General features: G+C 37.5%; 2 protein-coding genes across 2 annotated transcripts; both read left to right on the top strand.

Moving 5' to 3' along the window:
• Positions 1–3,541: 3,541 nt before the first annotated feature.
• Positions 3,542–6,347, top strand: LOC146629090 (uncharacterized). The gene is made up of 4 exons (XM_085358330.1): positions 3,542–3,607; positions 5,548–5,686; positions 5,784–5,888; positions 6,183–6,347. The coding sequence occupies exons 2-4, from the start codon at positions 5,549–5,551 to the stop codon at positions 6,345–6,347; spliced, it is 408 nt and encodes a 135-aa protein (XP_085214456.1). The 5' UTR covers positions 3,542–3,607; position 5,548.
• Positions 6,348–10,377: 4,030 nt separating this feature from the next.
• On the top strand, positions 10,378–14,741 carry edf1 (endothelial differentiation-related factor 1). Its single transcript, XM_085358331.1, has 5 exons — positions 10,378–10,602; positions 11,646–11,697; positions 11,840–12,000; positions 13,975–14,068; positions 14,167–14,741. Exons 1-5 carry the CDS (start codon positions 10,525–10,527, stop codon positions 14,226–14,228), a joined length of 447 nt encoding a protein of 148 aa, XP_085214457.1. The 5' UTR covers positions 10,378–10,524; the 3' UTR covers positions 14,229–14,741.
• Positions 14,742–17,903: the final 3,162 nt, after the last annotated feature.

The following is a 17,903-nucleotide window of genomic DNA, read 5'->3' on the forward strand; positions in this document are numbered from 1 at the left end:
TTTTTTTTTTTTTTAAATGCAGTGTGGGGCACTTTTTGTTTTTCTTTGGTATTTTTTTCTGGTAAATAAAGTCACGACCCAGACATCCATACTAATGCTAAAAGACTTATTTCATTAACCCAGGAAAAAAATAAAACGCAATTGTTGGGCATCATGCATGTCAAACATAGCAGAAGTCAAGTGGATCACCTCAGAAATGCGTCTTTTTTGGGCTACTTAACCCAACACATGAACTGCGTAAAAACTGCTTAGATTCTTAGAAACATTTTTTTCTCTTTAAACCGTTCTTTGCTTTTAGATTCTGTTGCTCACTCTGTATGTAAATTGAAAGGAGAAAAAAAAGAGATGGAGGTTTTACCAAAATTATGTTGCTTCCATGGGAAGTTCACTGGCATCGATGGCGTGTGCATGTGATGTGTTGAATGTGTGTAAACTTGCAGGACATCTACCTAGAAGCTAGCAACATTTCACAAAGACTGTACCTGAACTCGGCATTTATTATGCTGACGTGTGCTCTGTGTGCGTGCGGGGGTGTGTGTGTGGATTTGGATTGACCACGCTGAAAACATTTGTGGGTTCATTGTGAAGTTTTGGAGGGCTGAGAGGTGGGCATTCAGTTGCTGTAAAAGGACTCTCAGACAGCTGATTGAAATGTTTGCTTTCTTATCGCTTTGCTTTGGGCTGTAATGAAATCAAACTGTGTTAATGAACATGTGATGTAAGCGATTTTTCTTTTTTCCTTCTTTAACATCCATTAGCGTTTGTTTTCTTTTTCTTTAGGGCTCCTGAAAGACTTCCATATTGTTCAGATCCCATTTCAAAATCACTGAGGGGAGTTATTGAAAAAAAAGAAAAAAAAAAAAATCTCATCACTATTTGATAATTCAAAATCTGGTTTCTGAGGTGGCACTAGCAATAAATGCAGCCTAACTATAATCACAATCAGGGTCCAATTAATTTTTTTTCCTCCGTTAGAAGCTAATTATCACATAACGAGGGGTGTTTGCTTGTTAAACTCAAATCCACCCTTTTTTCTTTTCTTTTTTTTTGTGTGTGCGAGCACAGCAGATCCAGCAGACTACGAAGGACTTTAAAACAAACAAACAAAAAAACAAAAAAAAAGTGTTCTGTTTGAAAATGTGAAGCTGATGGAATCATTTATTTTTGTTCGTCTTCTGTTTTTATAACGGGCGCTCAATTTGAAACTCATGACGCCCCTGCCATAACTGTTACTGCTTACTATAATGCTCCATGACACTACAAATGTTTATCTTTACAACAGTGTTTCACTGCTATATGTGTATACGCATACTTAACTGTACAGTTGAGCCTTGTGAGCAAAGGGAGGCTTAAACTTGCATTTCATTTTAGATATTGTGGCACTATAAAGGATTCGATGTTTGAAAAAAAAAAAAAAAAAGGTCACTGTGTTCTCAGAACGGACTGCTTTCACCTGTTAGGTTTATCGGGCTTGGAGTGTGGGTTATTTTTTGTTGTTGGTTTTTTTGGCCTCTTACCCCTTTCTTGAAAGGATCTTGGCGCTTCTCATCATTGTACCTGCACCGCAATGTTGCCCATTTTGAGGTTGTTTGTTTTTTGTTTTTTTTTTTAACTTTTAAGATGCATATTTCAGTTTTTGTCAGAGGACCAGTGCTTTCTACAGCTGATCCAGCATTCTATTTATCCTCTCTGACCTTTATCCTTTCAGGTATTTGGTCATTACTCTCCCTTGTTAAAGAAAAAGAGCTTATTGAGAGAAAATAAATAAAGCAGTTGTGATTTCTTAAATGCACAGTTGTTTCTGTACTCGCACTCTCGTACCTCAGATTCTTCTGATGGCAGCAATTATTGGGATGAATAGTTTGCAGTTTGTTGAATGTGTGGTGTCCTTGATGGGCACTAAGGTTAACTGTGTACTAAATATGTGAGTTTCAAAGGAAAGTTTCAAAAAAAAAGTTTTTTAAAAGTTTTAGGCTCTGCTAACCATGTTTGTTTTTAACACTGAAGATAGACAAGTTCAGTCTGAGGTGTTTGCGCCACACACCTGAGGACTGCCAGCTCTTAGTTCATCATTGTTTTCATTTTTGTAAGGAGACCCAAGATTGGAAGTCACTCTTAATCAAATCTGGCCCACTGAAAGATGTGAAGGGGAACATGGATTTTGTGCTTCTCCGTTTATTTTTATAGGTTTTACAGCTTTTGCTACTGATAAAGACTTCCATGCCATTCATACTATCCTAAGGAAATGAAGTAATAGATGAACATTAAATTAAGAGAATATGAAAACCTTTTGGCTCAACAGTTTAGAAAAAAAAGAATAAACAAAAACTTTATTTTAGTATTATAGGACAGCCTGGCCAACAAGCTACCATCATTTTTTCATTAGGACACTTTATTTATTAGAGAAATATTTATTATATATTTATTTCTTACAGTTTAAGCCCTGCGAGTCATGTTGACAGATTTCTTTCTTTGTTACAGCAACATTTCTTTATCATGTAGAAAAAAAATGAGACATACTGTTGAAATTATACTTGTTTTTTCTTATACAATGATATCTTAAGGATTTAATGTGTAGTTAAACTTCTTTGTGCTGACAGAAAAGAGAATTTCATTTGGTCTGGCCCACTTAAGATCAACTTTGACATACCCCATGAAATCCATGCAGGAAATACACTTACCAGACACCAGAAAGGCAAGACTGGGTTGGACTCAACCTTTTTCCCTCAGGTTAAACTTTTTTTTTTTTTTTTTTGCATGAATTCAACAAGTTGCTGGAAACATTCCCCAGAGATTTTGGTTCCATTTGTTGACTGCACATCAGGATGCGAAACTCCTGTTCCAGCACATCCCAAAGGTCCTCTGATGGACTGAGATTGACTGTGGATTCATTTCAATGTCCAAGAAAGCAGTTTGAGGTAGTCTGAGCTTTGTGACATGGCATGCTGTCCCGAAGAAGCGCAAACTGTGGACATAAAGGGATGGATATAGTAAGCAACAATACATAGGTAGGCTGTGGCATCTAAATAATGGTTTTTGATATATTTTGTATGATCATCAAGCACTCTGATTAGAAATTCTGGTAAACTCCCCAAGGCCCACAAAATAAATGTAAGGGTCACGAAAACTGAGGAGGCACAAAAAGAAAACTGAAAAAGCTCCACGTATTTTTCTGCCTTTTTTTTCTCCACTCTAAAAAAAACCCCACTCTAACTCTCTTCAGATTTTTTTACACCCACTCTATTATTCGGTCAGCAGTGGACACACAATGCAGGTTTTTGTGTCTTGGGAGCAACGCCTTTGCTGCTTTATTTCTTTTGTGCTGTACATTGTTTAACTGTAATCACAAAGTTACCTTTAGTAAACGTCCACATGTATTAATAACTTCCGTAGTAACACGACAACAACGCACTTGTGTAGTTCAGGCACGGTGACGTCACTCGGGTCAGAGATTCCGGAGATTTTTGCGGCGTAAAAAAACCCAAAGGAGGCGAGTCTGGACGAAGAAAGTTTCTCCTTCCTTCCTGGGTGCGGAGCGGGAGTTTGCATACCTCACCGCGCGGCTTTCCACGAAGCTTTTGGAGTGTTTCTTATCCAGATAGCTAAGGTAACTTTTCTTTCTTCTTCTTCGCTGTCTGAGGACAGAAAGCTGCACCATCTTCTTCGACGTTTTTCTTCCTGTGCTGCACTCGTGACGATAACGATAAACAGCGAAAAAGTACCGCCTCGCTCTGAATTTATCTGAAAACTTAGATTTAAAAAAAAAAAAATTAATTAGTTAATTTTCCTTTTTTTCAGCATTTTCTACTACAAACAGAATCCAAACAGGGGAAAATGGCTCTTGGCTAAAAGCTGGCTGTTTTTCCTCATTACTGCCTGCTCACACAGACGATAATCGTTAATAGGATTTTTTTTTTAATATTTAATATTCGTCAGACCCCGTTAGCAGTTCACGGAAAAGTTGCTTAAAAAGAAAAAAAAAATCCATATCGCTCCTTAACAGAACATACGGCAGCCATCTTTGCCGCATAAAGTTAACTCTTCAACTGATTTATGAAAATAAAAAATAGAACATTTATGTTCGAATTATTATATTGTCATTTTTAATTAATAGATGACTGTCGACTGATTTTGATTGCTAAGTTTATTTGCACTCACATATTCAGCTTGCATTTGAAGACAACGCAATGTTATTTATGCTGTTAATATTCAGATGGTCTAGTTGTTTGTTGTATAGTGTGTCTTAACTGGTTCAGAATAGATAAAGAAAAGGAATAATTAACACATTTCTGTGCCTGTTCAAAACAAAGGAAAATTCTACATTGTTGTTCATTTGAGCCTTCTACCATAAATAAAGAGCTGGCAAAAAAAGAGAAAAAAAAGCTGCTTGGTAGAGTTTTGTTACTTAACACTATAGAGAAGGTCAGTCTGAGGTGTTTGCTCCACACACCTGAGAACTGCCAGCTCTCGGTTCATCTTTTTTTTTTTTTTTTTGTAAGGAGACGCAAGATCGGAAGTCACTCTTAATCAGTGCATTGCAACAATGCTGAAATTGTTGCAATTCAACTCAAGGTGCTTTATATTGCTGGCATATATGGTATCTATATTGGTATGAGCACCTTTATTCTTCACACTCTGAGGCAGGTTTTCTCGTAATTTCTTTAAGTAGTCTCCGGGAATGATTCTCCAAGCCTCTTAAAGAATTACTTCATTCAATAATGTCAAACCAGGCTCCATGAAGGCCAATCCATGACTGATAGTATCAGATTGTGTGTTTTATCTATTCAGGGATCCTTGGGATCATTTTCATGCTGAAAAATTAAGCCATTTTCAATGCATGCTTCCTAAGATGTGACTTTTTTTTCTGTGTTCATAATTCTGTTAATTGCGACAAGCTTTCCAGTACCACTGGCTGAAATGGAGCTCCAAATCATGAAACAGCCTGCACTGTGTTTTAAATGTGGCTTTAGACACCCACAGTCTTACCTTTTTTCTGGCCTCATATGTATTGATGATGATTTGGATTCATCACTCAGTCAGACTTTTTGCCACAGACTTTCAGTCCAGTTCTTGTTTAATTTTAATTCCCCCCTGTTTCCCTTCCTTAAAAATGTCTTCTTGACAGCCACTTTTCCAGTGAGACCATTATATGTGTTTATGTGAATTCAGATCAACAGGAAGCTAGATGTGTTCCTTTGCATCACAGAAGGCCACTCTGCAGCAAATCTGTGTGGAATGAGAACTGTGTCGTCCCCTGGTGGTTTGTTAATAAACACCAGTTTCTCAGATTTCAACCCCAGAAATACAGAAAATGTTAAAAACCTGCCCAGTAAACAAAACAAACAAAAACAGTGTATTCAAAAAGATTAAAACAAATATCAAAAATCAAAAGCAAAACCTCAGCTAACATATCGAACTGTTTACATGTTCACAAAAAAACAAATGACATTAGGCATAACATGCTCTTGGTTGATGCCAATACATTCCTATAGGGTGGTACTATAAGCTGAAACATCTTTGCATAACAGGTCTGCTTCTCTGATCCAGGATGACCGCCAAAAGTGCTGTCAGGCCCGATGAAGGCCTGATGATGATGCAGGAGCTTGATGACCGCCTGAAAGAGCAGATTGACAAACTGGAGCATGTTCGCCTTGGTGCTGTTGAACTGAAGGATAACTTGTCTGGGGTACTTTCATTAAAATGCTTATCTATCATATAAACAATTGTTTAATAAAATTGTATTATAAACAAACCTTTTTTGTTTTGTTTTGTTTTAAATTCAGAGCAACAGTGATCTAAGCCAGTCTATCAGTGACCATTTGGAGTGGCTGAATCACCTGTCTGAGCGAGTTGAGACTCTTCACATGAACACCACTGTTTTTATTCAGGTGGGAACGGGATGGGTTGTCTGAGGGGATGTAATAAAACGTCTGTCTTTTTCTCATAACTCATTTTCCAGCATTATCAGTCAAAAAACTGTCACTTCAGCAATGAAGACAGGACTCCCTTCCACTTTTAAAAAATGATGTCATTAGGGTTCGCTTGGGCACTGGTAGGAAGACCTGAAAGTATACACCAAAAACTCTGATGGCAAAAAGATTTAGGATCAGTTGCAATGATTGTTAGGGTAGCTTACTCATGAATTGGAAAATAACCGTGAAAATTCTTTGTATGTTTTCCAGATGAATCCAAAACCTCGTGCATGGGCAGGAAAACAGAGTTCCAAATATGGGTACCGCTGGGGTCGTCTCCACCAAGCAGATGATGCTCTGTCAGAGTGTGGCTGGTCCCCCATTCGCACACGACGTGGCAGCGATGCGGCCTCTGAAATGTCCTGTAATTGGTGACCGTTTAACCAGCTCCATATGTCAGCTGAGGTTTCAAAATAACATGACAATGCTTCACATTTTGTTATAGCTATAGTTTTCATGCATTTAATACTTTAATGTGGTTTTCTTCTGGTGTGTACTATGTTACTGAACACCCTGTATTGTTAATAAAACCATGGCTTTTGATTTTTATTTTGTAAGATTGTCTCTTCTCAGCTCTGTCTTTTAGCAACTTGAACATTTTTACATAGTCAGTTAAACTATCTAAACATTTTTGATATATTGCAAAGTAGGAAATTTGTTACTTTGTTAAGTTATGTTTCAAAAACTGTAAATAGTGCGATGACTTCACTCTTGTTTCGGCTGCCCTCTTTAAGGGTCAGCTACTTCCATCCCAAACATCCTATATCATTCCACAACCACAACTTGTCTACTTATTATTCATTCATGTATTCTGTCTTCCACTGACTTTAATTCTTAATGGAAATCTTGTTCTCAATGATTCACATGTTTGATTAGGTTTTATTATTATTATTTTGTTATTTTTCGGGCTTTGGGGCCGGAAATAATGGTATACTGGCTTGTGTGGTGACTTCACACAAATCTCGTAACAACAATATCCGATTGTTCAGTCTGACGTCACTAGCCGTGTCTGGGTCTAAACTCCGCTGCAGGTCCATATATCAAACGATCACTATGGCATTACTGAGAGTTGAAAAACTGTCTAAAGTCTTTCATCTTTAATAAAATGATCAGCGTTCTGCTCTACCGGGTGTAACAATTGAGTTTAACATCCAGGCATCCATGAAAACGGAATTTATGACATTTAACGGAGTTAGAAGTTAGCAGGAAGTTAGCTCGCTAGCTTCTATCCAAATACAATATAGCATGTCCTGACTGCGGGGTTTTGGAAACAAATTAAAACGTACAGCTCTGTTATCACTTCCAGCATAAATGAAGACAGAAAACTAAATAGCAGTGACGTTTGTAGGGTTACTGAAGTTTGGCTAGCTGGTATATAATGATGTGCTACGTGCTTGCGACACAGCTATGTTAGCATAATATAAACAAGCTAACTTTTTTTCCCACTCGATAAAAGTTAACGTGAGTGTTCTCGGTGGTCAGGAACAAATGTAATCGCATGGCAGGATGCTGTAAAAGGACCAAACTTCAGCCAGGAGAACAACTGAGATAATCCATCCACAATACGAGGTTAGTCATTCATATACTGCTGCATGGGCTGGGCTGTAGTTACATCGTAAGGTTTTAAAAACTGAGCTTAAATAAATGATTAGTGGTAATAAAAGCCGAGGGAGGTCAACAGTGATCACTGACTGTTTTAGGAGCTTTTTGAGATTAAATAGAAGAAAATACATAACATTAAACATGTTAACAACACAAAAGCCATATTAAACGCAGACTACTTTAGACCCGGAAGTAGGATTCGTCGCGTCATCACTGAACAACCGGATAGGGGCACTTGGGTTTGTGTCCGAGACACAGTCTGGTTTTATGACAAACAGACACATCTCCAATAATATTAGACTCGTCTTGGATATTCTGGACTACTCAGCATTAATATCTGATGACTCATTTATCCTTCTCCTGGACTTCTATAAAGCCTTTGACTCAATTGAGCATGAATTGATATTTCTTACACTTCAGAAATTTGGTTTTGGTGATATCTTCTGCAGAGCTATCAAAACTCTGTATTCCAATGCTAATAGTTCTATTAGAATGAAAAATGGCACCACTTCTCGTTTTAGTCTTAATCGAGGTGTACGCCAAGGTTGCCCGATTAGCCCTTATCTTTTTTTACTTTGCACCCAAATTCTTGCCTCTCATATTTCGAATAGCCCTGTGAAGGGTATAAACATAGCAGACAGAGAGATTGTCATCAGTCAATTGGCAGATGATACCACAATTTTTCTTAAAAATGCCAGCCAAGTGCCAATTGCTTTACGTGTAATAGAGGATTTCTCAAAAGGGTCTGGATTGGTCCTAAACTTAAATAAATGTCAGTTATTACCTGTCAAAGAGTGTAATGTTCAGAGTATTTGTAATATAACAGTTAAAAATGAAGCAACATATTTAGGTCTGATTATCTGCAAAGATACAAAAGACAGAATTTTACTAAATTTTCCCCCAATTATTAAAAAATCTCAAACCAAATTAAATCAATGGTTGCAGAGAGATTTAAGTATAAGAGGAAGGGTATTGCTCTCAAAAGCAGAAGGTCTGTCTCGACTGACTTATGCAGCAATTTCTCTGCATGTGGACGGCAAAACTTGTAAGGATATTGACCGAATGCTCTTCAACTTCCTTTGGAAAAACCGGACACATTACAATCTGAAAAAGTGTATTGATGAATGACTATGAACACGGTGGTCTCAATGTTTTGGATTTTACTACTCTAAACAATACATTTAAGATTAATTGGGCTAAACATTTTCTTAAAAATCCGGTATCCATTTGGAATTTTATTCCTCACTACATTTTCTCTAAGTTTGGTGGTCTAAGTTTTATCTTAGGTTGTGATTATAATATAGATAAGCTTCCAGAAAAGCTCTCGATGTTTCACAAACAAGTTCTATTAGCTTGGTCCCTTATATATAAACACAACTTTACACCCCATACGTATTCAATTTGGAATAATAGGAACATAGTGTATAAAAATAAATTATTATTTTTTTCTAGGTGGGTTGACAAACGGATTGTTTTAGTGAATCAGCTGTTTAATCCTAATGGGCAGCTCATGTCCTACTCAGAATTTTTAAACACCTATAAATTTCCAGCCACACCCAAAGAATATGCCATATTATTTGATGCAATACCTACGGGTATTATAATGCTTTTTAAAGGTATTCAACCTTGCATATCATCTGTTTCTCTCCCCAACCCTTTAGATTCACACATAGGAAGAATCTGTCTAACAAACCACAGTAAAAGTAATAAGAATATTCGTGCTTTGTTCCAGACAGAATCTCTAACTATCCCACATGTGGTCTCTTATTGGAATTCCTTTGTCAGTGACATTAACTGGAAAAGAGTATGGACAATTCCTAACAAGTATCTGGTAACGAATAAAGTGAAGGAAGTCTCATTTAAAATATTGCATAAATTTTATCCTGCTAATCATTACATGACGAAGTTCAAAAGGGACATAAATGTGAACTGTGGATTTTGTGGAAGCCATCCTGAGACTGTGCAACACCTCTTCTGGATCTGTTCATACGTTAGAACATTTTGGAAAGACTTCAGTAGATTCATTGCTGGACATCTCTATAATGACTTTACTGTGAAATGGGAAAATGTTGTATTTTGTTTCTTTCGAAGGCAAAAAAAAGATGTTTACTTTATAATAAACTTATTAGTTATCTTAGCTAAATTTTATTTTCACAAATGCAAATACAGTAACAAAAAACCTAATTTTAAACATTACTATAATGATGTTTTATGTTACATAAAATTGATTAGTGGATCACTTAACAAAAAGGCTATGAAAACTATTACTATTTGTAGTAATTACAAATTATTTGAATGTATGTAATTCTTTGTATTACACCCCCTGGCATATGTTAATTTTGTTCTGATTGTATACATGTTCTGTATACTGTTTCTTAATAAAGTTTAATATTTTGAAAAAAAAACCAAAAAAAACCCAAAAAAAAACAAAACTTGGGTTTGTGTCTAATTTTAAACATTACTATAATGATGTTTTATGTTACATAAAATTGATTAGTGGATCACTTAACAAAAAGGCTATGAAAACTATTACTATTTGTAGTAATTACAAATTATTTGAATGTTTGTAATTCCTTGTATTACACCCCCTGGCATATGTTAATTTTGTTCTGATTGTATACATGTTCTGTATACTGTTTCTTAATAAAGTTTAATATTTTGAAGAAAACCCCCCCAAAAAAACAAAAAACTTGGGTTTGTGTCCATGTCTGATGCAAGGTGCTCTCACCGTGAAATCACCAGCAGAGGTCGCTGCTGACAGGCCAGCATTATGTCATTGTTAACCACATTGTTGTAAATAAAGTTTTGGCAGAACGCATGGTCGATAATTCTGGAAGGTGCGCCTGGTTAGTTAAAGTAGAAACACCTTTCCCCGAAGGAAAATTGTCAGCTAAACTTATTTTTATATATATATTCAACGTTACGGGTATTGTGTGAACAACCGACAAACATGGCAGAAAGCGACTGGGACACCGTAACTGTCTTGAGGAAGAAGGGGCCGACTGCTGCCCAGGCCAAATCCAAGCAGGTTAGTGCGAACGCCGTATTTCGTTTGTGCTTCCATACTTTTGCTGACTAACAACATTTTCGGATATCTACCTTACTGAGTGAATTAATCGTGTGTAATGTGTTGGTAAAAGCTCTTTGTGCACGTGGTCGTTAGTTGAAGCGCTAAGAACCATCGCACATCCTTCTGGTTTACTTCAATAACAACAGATATGAACGCCCGTTTCCGTTAATGTTAGCTAGCAAGATGAACCGCCTCTAGATGACCGGTCGTATTGGAGACATTTAAACCGTCTGTTTGAGTGTTTTTAACTAAGCAAGTGCTAGCTGTCTTCGAAGGAGGGCTAGCTAGCTAACCTTCCTGCACTAACTTGAAGTGTATTTTTCTTTATGCCACAGTTTCTAGTAGCATATGGTACCTTCAACAAAACAAACTTCACACGGATAATGATCACACTAATGCCGGGGTAGCCTCTATATTATCAGTAGTGGATGGTCAGGATAAAGGCACACTCACTTTGGTGTTTATTTATACGAATGGTGGGAATGCTCATCAGCAGGCACGTAGCGAACGTCTTTAAATGCCACAAGTATAATTTAACTGTAACTTAAAGTGGTACTTCAAAAAAACATTAAAATGACTCGCTAAACAATTAATTTTTGAAGTTTAAGAACTGATTGTGACACCATTTTGACATTTTGTTGTTGCTGTTTTAAACGTGTATTGAAAGGGGAGGGTTCAAGATGTCATTTTGGGCTCATATGGGTTGGTTGTAGTGTTATAAATCCTTAGGACACCTTTCTTAAAAGAGTGGACTTAAATGTCACATTTCTGTGTGTGAATGCTTATTCTATCTTGAGAAATCTGAAATATTGTTTGTATTCAGGTTCAGTTTGTGTGCTAAGGTGAACTGTCTTAAATTCAGTCAATATGCTTTGATAAACAGATTGGTTACTTATTAACTAAATGGCATAAGGCTAAAGAGTGTGTATCAAGAGCTGGGCAATCTGCTGCAATGTTATGACCTGTACTTGTCCTATTTTTTTGTTTTGTTTTTTTCCCAGGCAATCACATCTGCTCAGAGACGTGGGGAGGAAGTTCAAACATCCAAGAAATGTAAATTCCCAGTAGTTGGTTTTACACTATAAGAATGAAGTCCTCTTACTCACCTGTGTTATGATTACTGCAGTCTTTGCATGCCCGGCATTATTCGCATTGCCCAGTGATGCTTTGATTTTATCCACGGCTTGTCATGCAGGGGCTGCAGGGCAGAACAAACAGCACCTTGTGACAAAAAATACAGCCAAACTGGACAGGGAGACAGAGGAGCTGCACCATGATAGGGTTCCTCTGGAGGTGGGCAAGGTCATTCAACAAGGCAGACAGGAAAAAGGCCTGACCCAGAAAGATCTAGCCACTGTGAGTAAACAAATATATTATGCTTGTATAAACAGTGCATAGACTGCTGGAAAATGTGCCATGTCTGGTTTTATAAAGCATCTCAGAAAGCAGTCTACACGTATCGAAAGAAAAAGTAGTACTTAGTAAGATAAACCAAACCAAGTCAGTGACGAATTGTTTGAACGTTGTTGTGAGATCAATATGATCCATGTTTTTAACATGATCACAGTCATGGGCAAAGGTTTCAGCAGTTTCAGCGGTTTGACATGTTTCTGGGGTATAGTGAAGAACAATGACAGGCCTTTCTAGAGCTGGGCGATATAAGATTCTTTTCATATCACAATATGTTTTTTTTTTTTTCATTTCAGGCGATAACGATATCTATCACGATATAAGCCAAATAACTATATTTGTAAGATTTAAATGTGCCGTTGCTCACGAGTAAAATGTGAAATAATCAGCAGCTTGTTTTGATTGAAATATTTATTTCCCATAATAAGTTCAACAGGGTAGATGTACTTAAGGAACATGAGACTTTTTCAGATAAATAAAGGCAAATATTGCAAACTACACAAAAGGCAGCCGCTAAAGAGTTTAAATTTCAAAATGGAACAAACAAAACAGACTACTAAATTGTCAATTCCACTTAGAAATAAATTATTAATTCTAAAAATAAATCTAGTTTGTTTTACAGAAGAACAGACAAAACTGACTAACTTTTGTCAATATGAAATAAACTGAGAACTAAAAGGAAATTCTCAATCTCTCCTTGTTGTATAGCTTAGCTTTTCAAACAGTTTTAAAATAAAGATGCTAACAGAACATTCTTCAAATCCTAGGTGCACATCCAAGGTGCAACTTTATCTATAAAAAAAAACAAAAAACGTTAGTCGGACAAATGACGAATTAGCGCTTTCAGTTAGAGATTGAGCATGCTCTAGTGGGTGGCACTGCTTCAGGTGATAAAAAAGGTTTATTGTATTTCCAGACTTGCTTTCGGCACAATTTACAGTGCGCGCTACTCTGTTTTTTGTCAGACTTGAAATAGCCGAAACTTCTCTGGCCTTTCCTTTCGACAATCTCTCCGGCATTGGAACCATCATCTGTTTTCTCTTCGGTAACCTTCGGTCACGCTCTCGGTTGATTTTTCTAGTCGGCACACTCATTTCCTCCGTTACCCGGGTGGCACGGCGGCTGGCTGCTTCTCAAACAAATACACATGTACGGCTTGGCACTTGTGCTGTGTGTAACAAGTCACGTGACGTGACGCTGCGGCTGTGATTGGTTCGGCTCTGCGCTACTTAATTTGGATTGGCTGTTCTTTTGTTTTTTTGTTTTTTTTAAGAGAGCAAGAGAGATGAGGCCTATCGCATTAGTTAAATTTTTCTATAGAGAAAAAGTTTTTTCGCAATGCATATCGTTCTATCGCTCAGCTCTAGGCCTTTCAGAAGTTTCAGAGTTTTATTGTCAAATAATAAATAAAATAATTTATGCAAAGAGGTGTGCTTCAAGGCCAAATCCTGACTGATAGCTCTCCGTTCCCATCTTATCAGGACTCAAAGTCGAGTAAAGTTTGTAGTCTTCTGCTTGGTTCCATTTGCTTTTTAAAGGATTGACCATGTTAAGAGTGTTATCAACTTCTTCAAGCAATCCCAGAGCAACTTGGGGGTGATGTGTGCATGATCATGCACTTTTCTACAAGGCAAACATGATAGCTTAGCCAAGTTGAGAATCTATGGTGAGTTTTTTTTTTCCTCACTGTAATCATAGAAACTTAAAAAAGGAAAGGAAAGTTGTTGAAAAAATTAAAATTTTAGCCATGACTGTACTTTAGCTGTTTTTTTTTTTCTTTTTTCTTTTTTTTTTCAAGTATTTGCTAGCAAAGTAATTTTCCAGTGCAAACCTTACAATGAGTGTTTATTATCACCCTGCAGTTATGTGAAATGTGCTACCCACAAGTTCTAAATGATCTATTCCACACTTTTTCCTCAGAAAATTAATGAGAAGCCTCAAATCATTGCTGACTATGAGTGCGGGAGAGCCATTCCCAACAACCAGGTCATGGGGAAAATAGAAAGAGCAATCGGTAAGTGTGTTACTTTAAATTTTTCCAAAACAAAATGTTGAATTATGTTATTTTCTCGGCTGTATGACCCACATGTTTTTACCTTTGACCATGAACAGGACTGAAGCTACGTGGGAAGGATATTGGCCAACCCCTGGAGCCAAAAACCAAAAAGAAATGAACACAAAGCCTCGAAATCAGCCCTCCCCAACCCCTCCTGTTATCTGTAACTGAATCCTGAATCCCCCTCCCACCTCTTAGAACCCTTAAAAACTTTCCTTTCCCCTCCCATCCGATCCTCTTTCTGGGCTGATCCCACCGTGTCCTGTCATAGGACCTGGTGCTTCACTGCAATGCAGGCTACATACTAACAAGTCATCTGAAACACTCTGAAACACCACAAAAAATGAATGATTGAATGCTTTTTAAAGCATCACAAAAAATGTTCAGTGACGTTCTTTCACCTACGTCTGCTTGGGCTTTGACACAATAAAAGGCAGATTTTTCTTTTCTTTTTTTAAAAAAAAGGTGAATTATTTTTCATCTTCAGACTAATGTTAATTCTGAGCATGATGATAAACCAGAAGTGCTTGATTGCATCTTTTCACTCTCTTCAGACAGTGGGTGGATGTCATTACAGTGTTGAAATGTTTTAATGCTGTGCGTTGTTTTGATCTATAAATAAAGTTTGGCAGTTCATGAATTATTCTTTGTGTGACTTTAAAGCTAGTGTGGCACAGAATGTCTTAACAAAACCAGTGAGATGTATATAGATACAGATAATGTATAGACTTTTAAAAACTACGTTTATCCCAGTAACACTTCAGTAACTACTTCAGGTAAATTTTGGCAGCTATCTTTGAAATGTCCCAGGGCGCTTATTTGGAAAGTTTTGTACACATAATTTCCAAGTTAAACTTTAGGTTCAGTGGGCATGAAGACACAAAAAACATGTAAGGAATCACCAGCCAAATCTTTGATTTCTTTGATTGTCTGGCGCCTTTGTAATGGGCATCTGCCAAAGATTTCCATTCAGGATCCTTGGAGTGTTGTTTCTTCGTCATGCTATACCTCTGTCACAAGAGTTGGTGTTTGCTCTAGAGCTAGTTTTTGTATTCTTCAAACACATCCTCCAGAGATGAAGCCCAAACTATATTTCCTCTGTAGTAGACAAAGTTAAACTGAAAGATACTTTAGTTTTACTCGGATCTCAGGAGGTTAAAAGGCTGCCTAAATTATTTTGTTAGAAAATACTATAGCATTGAATACAAAAGTAATGACAGAATTCAGCCACTAGATGTCAGAATACTGCAAAAAAATTCATAGATTTTTGCATTTTGAAGTCTGTAAAAGCAAGTTACACAAGAAACAAGTGTATGCAGGATCAATGGGGGGGGGGGGGAGACATGCCTCTGTGTTTCAGTGTTTACTACTGCTGATAAAGTCCAGGTGCATAACTGTAAAACGTTTCAAGCACCTTTTCAGAGAAATTTGTTTTTGTTTGTTTGTTTTTTTTGTCTTAAAAAGCCAAATTTAAACACATCCTAAAATTGAGACGGCACCTTCTAACTTCCAAAGATTGACCTTGATGAAGCAGCAATTTGCATTTCTTCATAGTGCCCCCCTTTTCACAATGACTTACTGATTTAGGGAATATTCTTTATTGCCATAAAGGCTGCCTTATGTTCTTATTAATGATTCATAGAATTGTTGCAGAGCAGCAAGGACATAATGGAAGAGGAAGTGCAAGTGGGACAAAACACGTTCAAGGGTGAAGGACTGAGGAGCTCGTCAGTGTGAGAACTTAAAGTGGGGAAGGACGAAAATTACTCTGACTTCCTATTTAGCTCCAGCAGCAGGCTGCAAGTCCTTCAACTGCTCCGCAGGAAACACCTGAAGGAAGCTGCAGCTGTGTGCATCACTCGTTTGGGATATATGGGAAAGCTGGGTGACATGAAGAGTTGCTGATATCATTGTGATTAATTAAAGACCAATGCCATGTCAGTGACTGTCACTATTTAATTCAGCTTTATTTATATAGCGCCAAAACACCACAGCCGTCACCTAAAGGTGCTGACTATTTCAAGTTAAAGACCCTAGAATAGTACAGAGATTAGAATTACTACTACTTATTAGATACTGAATGGGCCTTTGTCATAGCAAGTATTTTCACTCATAATGTTAATATTAACAATTCTGGTCAATTAAAGTTGTAGTAAATGACACATGTTAATAATATATATAACTTTTATTATTTTTCTTTCTTTGTGGTATGTCAGATGTGTCCTGTGAAAAAGCCCTGTGGGCCTGTTGACCTGAGGCTGATTCTTGGCTATAGGGAAATGGAACTAAGGCCATGCTAGATGTGCCCCACATTTCCACTGAGCTGCATGTAACAATCCTCCTCAGTGTTAAAAGAGCATTTTTTTAATGGGCAGCTTCATACAGTAAGCACTCTGATATATAACATTATGAATGGGTTTTCTGTCTTTCTTAAGGTATAAAGACCAGAAGGAGATAATAAAGTGCATAACCAGATTTTAGTTTTAACTTTTAGTCAAGGCCCCAACAAAACAATCATTCTAGAGTTAAATGAGCAATAACTGGTAAATTAGCGTTGTTTTTTTAAAGTCAATTAAATACTCATATAAATCGTTTCCCCCTCACTATAGCTAGATCTTTACCTTAATCATATTTTAGCTGAGCTGAGCCGCTTTGTACTCTCTTATGTCTTCTGCTAAAGACAGTTTGCTGGCATTCCTTTTTTCTCTTAAATAAAGAATGCAACCTCTTGACCGGTGTTCACTGCACAAACAAAGAAGGGGCTTTGCTGTTGTTACCAGGGGGTTATTTAGATTCTTGCTCAACAGGCTGCTTCTGTGTGTGTGTGTGTGTGTGTGTGTGTGTGGACTGGTGAGCTACTGAAAGGGAGAAGAAGACAGAGACTGACTGCTTTCCTGGAAATGCCATTCCATTGGTCAAAACACCATAGCAACATAGTTCCACCTATGACAAGGCAGCAGCCAGTGGTTTTGAAGGAGTGATGTGAAGCAGAAGGCTACACTGTGTGGGGGGAGCAGGTGGGAGGTATTGAGTTTGGGGGGTGTTTGGGGAAGGAGGGGGGTCTGGGGTCTGTTTTGGCCTGAGGCTCCAAACTGAAATTGAGATTCCACCACATGACCAACCTGTTGTCTTCCACAGCGGCAAATGTTTTTCTCTTTTGTCTGACAGGAGTTTTTGGCTCCTTTTCAAAAAAATAAATAAATCTAGTTTTAATTTGCTCACGGCGCTTTAGTCCCTGCACAAAAAATAGTTTACAAGACATAGAGAAATTATTCTAAATAGAATCAACAGAAGTTAATTCCTTATTATGTTTATGCACAGTCTCTCAGCCAAGCTACAGAAAGGCTAGGACCAATAGGAGGAGGTATCTGCAACATCGTTTACTGCTGTGGATTTTTTTTCAGTACGGAGTTAGTTAGTTAATTTGCATGTGTTTCACACAGTCTTACATAGCATACTTTGGAGTAATAGGATCCACAAAACACACAACAACATAACAAAAGGCTGGTGTTTTCTCCCGTTCATCAAAAACACCCTCTATTTCCTGTGTGACGCCTTCAGATCTGCTTGCTTGATGCAAAACTCCCTTTCTAACACATCCCAAAGGTGCTCTGTTGGACTGAGGAGACCATTTCTTCAGCACAGCGAGCTCACAGTCATGGTCCATGTTTGAGCGTTATACTGTTGTAAGCTGCCATTAGAAGATGGGCACACTGTGGTCATGAACAGAAACAATACTCAGGTAGACTGTGTTTAAACAACGATCAGTTGGTACAAAGTAATCCAGTGTGCA

Source organism: Diplotaxodon limnothrissa, linkage group LG7 (assembly GCF_057381915.1).
Source record: "Diplotaxodon limnothrissa isolate DT_005_m linkage group LG7, D_limnothrissa_male_GT1.1, whole genome shotgun sequence".
In the NCBI taxonomy this organism is placed as follows: Eukaryota; Metazoa; Chordata; class Actinopteri; order Cichliformes; family Cichlidae; genus Diplotaxodon; species Diplotaxodon limnothrissa.

What these genes read in the sequence shown, in the direction of transcription:
- LOC146629090 (XM_085358330.1), top strand. Translation starts at nt 5,549, where the DNA reads ATGACCGCCAAAAGTGCTGTCAGGCCCGATGAAGGCCTGATGATGATG. An exon ending in TGAAGGATAACTTGTCTGGG is followed by an intron (nt 5,687 to 5,783) that starts GTACTTTCATTA and finishes TTTTAAATTCAG; the next exon opens with AGCAACAGTGATCTAAGCCA. An exon ending in ACACCACTGTTTTTATTCAG is followed by an intron (nt 5,889 to 6,182) that starts GTGGGAACGGGA and finishes TATGTTTTCCAG; the next exon opens with ATGAATCCAAAACCTCGTGC.
- edf1 (XM_085358331.1), top strand. Translation starts at nt 10,525, where the DNA reads ATGGCAGAAAGCGACTGGGACACCGTAACTGTCTTGAGGAAGAAGGGG. An exon ending in CCCAGAAAGATCTAGCCACT is followed by an intron (nt 12,001 to 13,974) that starts GTGAGTAAACAA and finishes CTTTTTCCTCAG; the next exon opens with AAAATTAATGAGAAGCCTCA. An exon ending in GAAAATAGAAAGAGCAATCG is followed by an intron (nt 14,069 to 14,166) that starts GTAAGTGTGTTA and finishes GACCATGAACAG; the next exon opens with GACTGAAGCTACGTGGGAAG.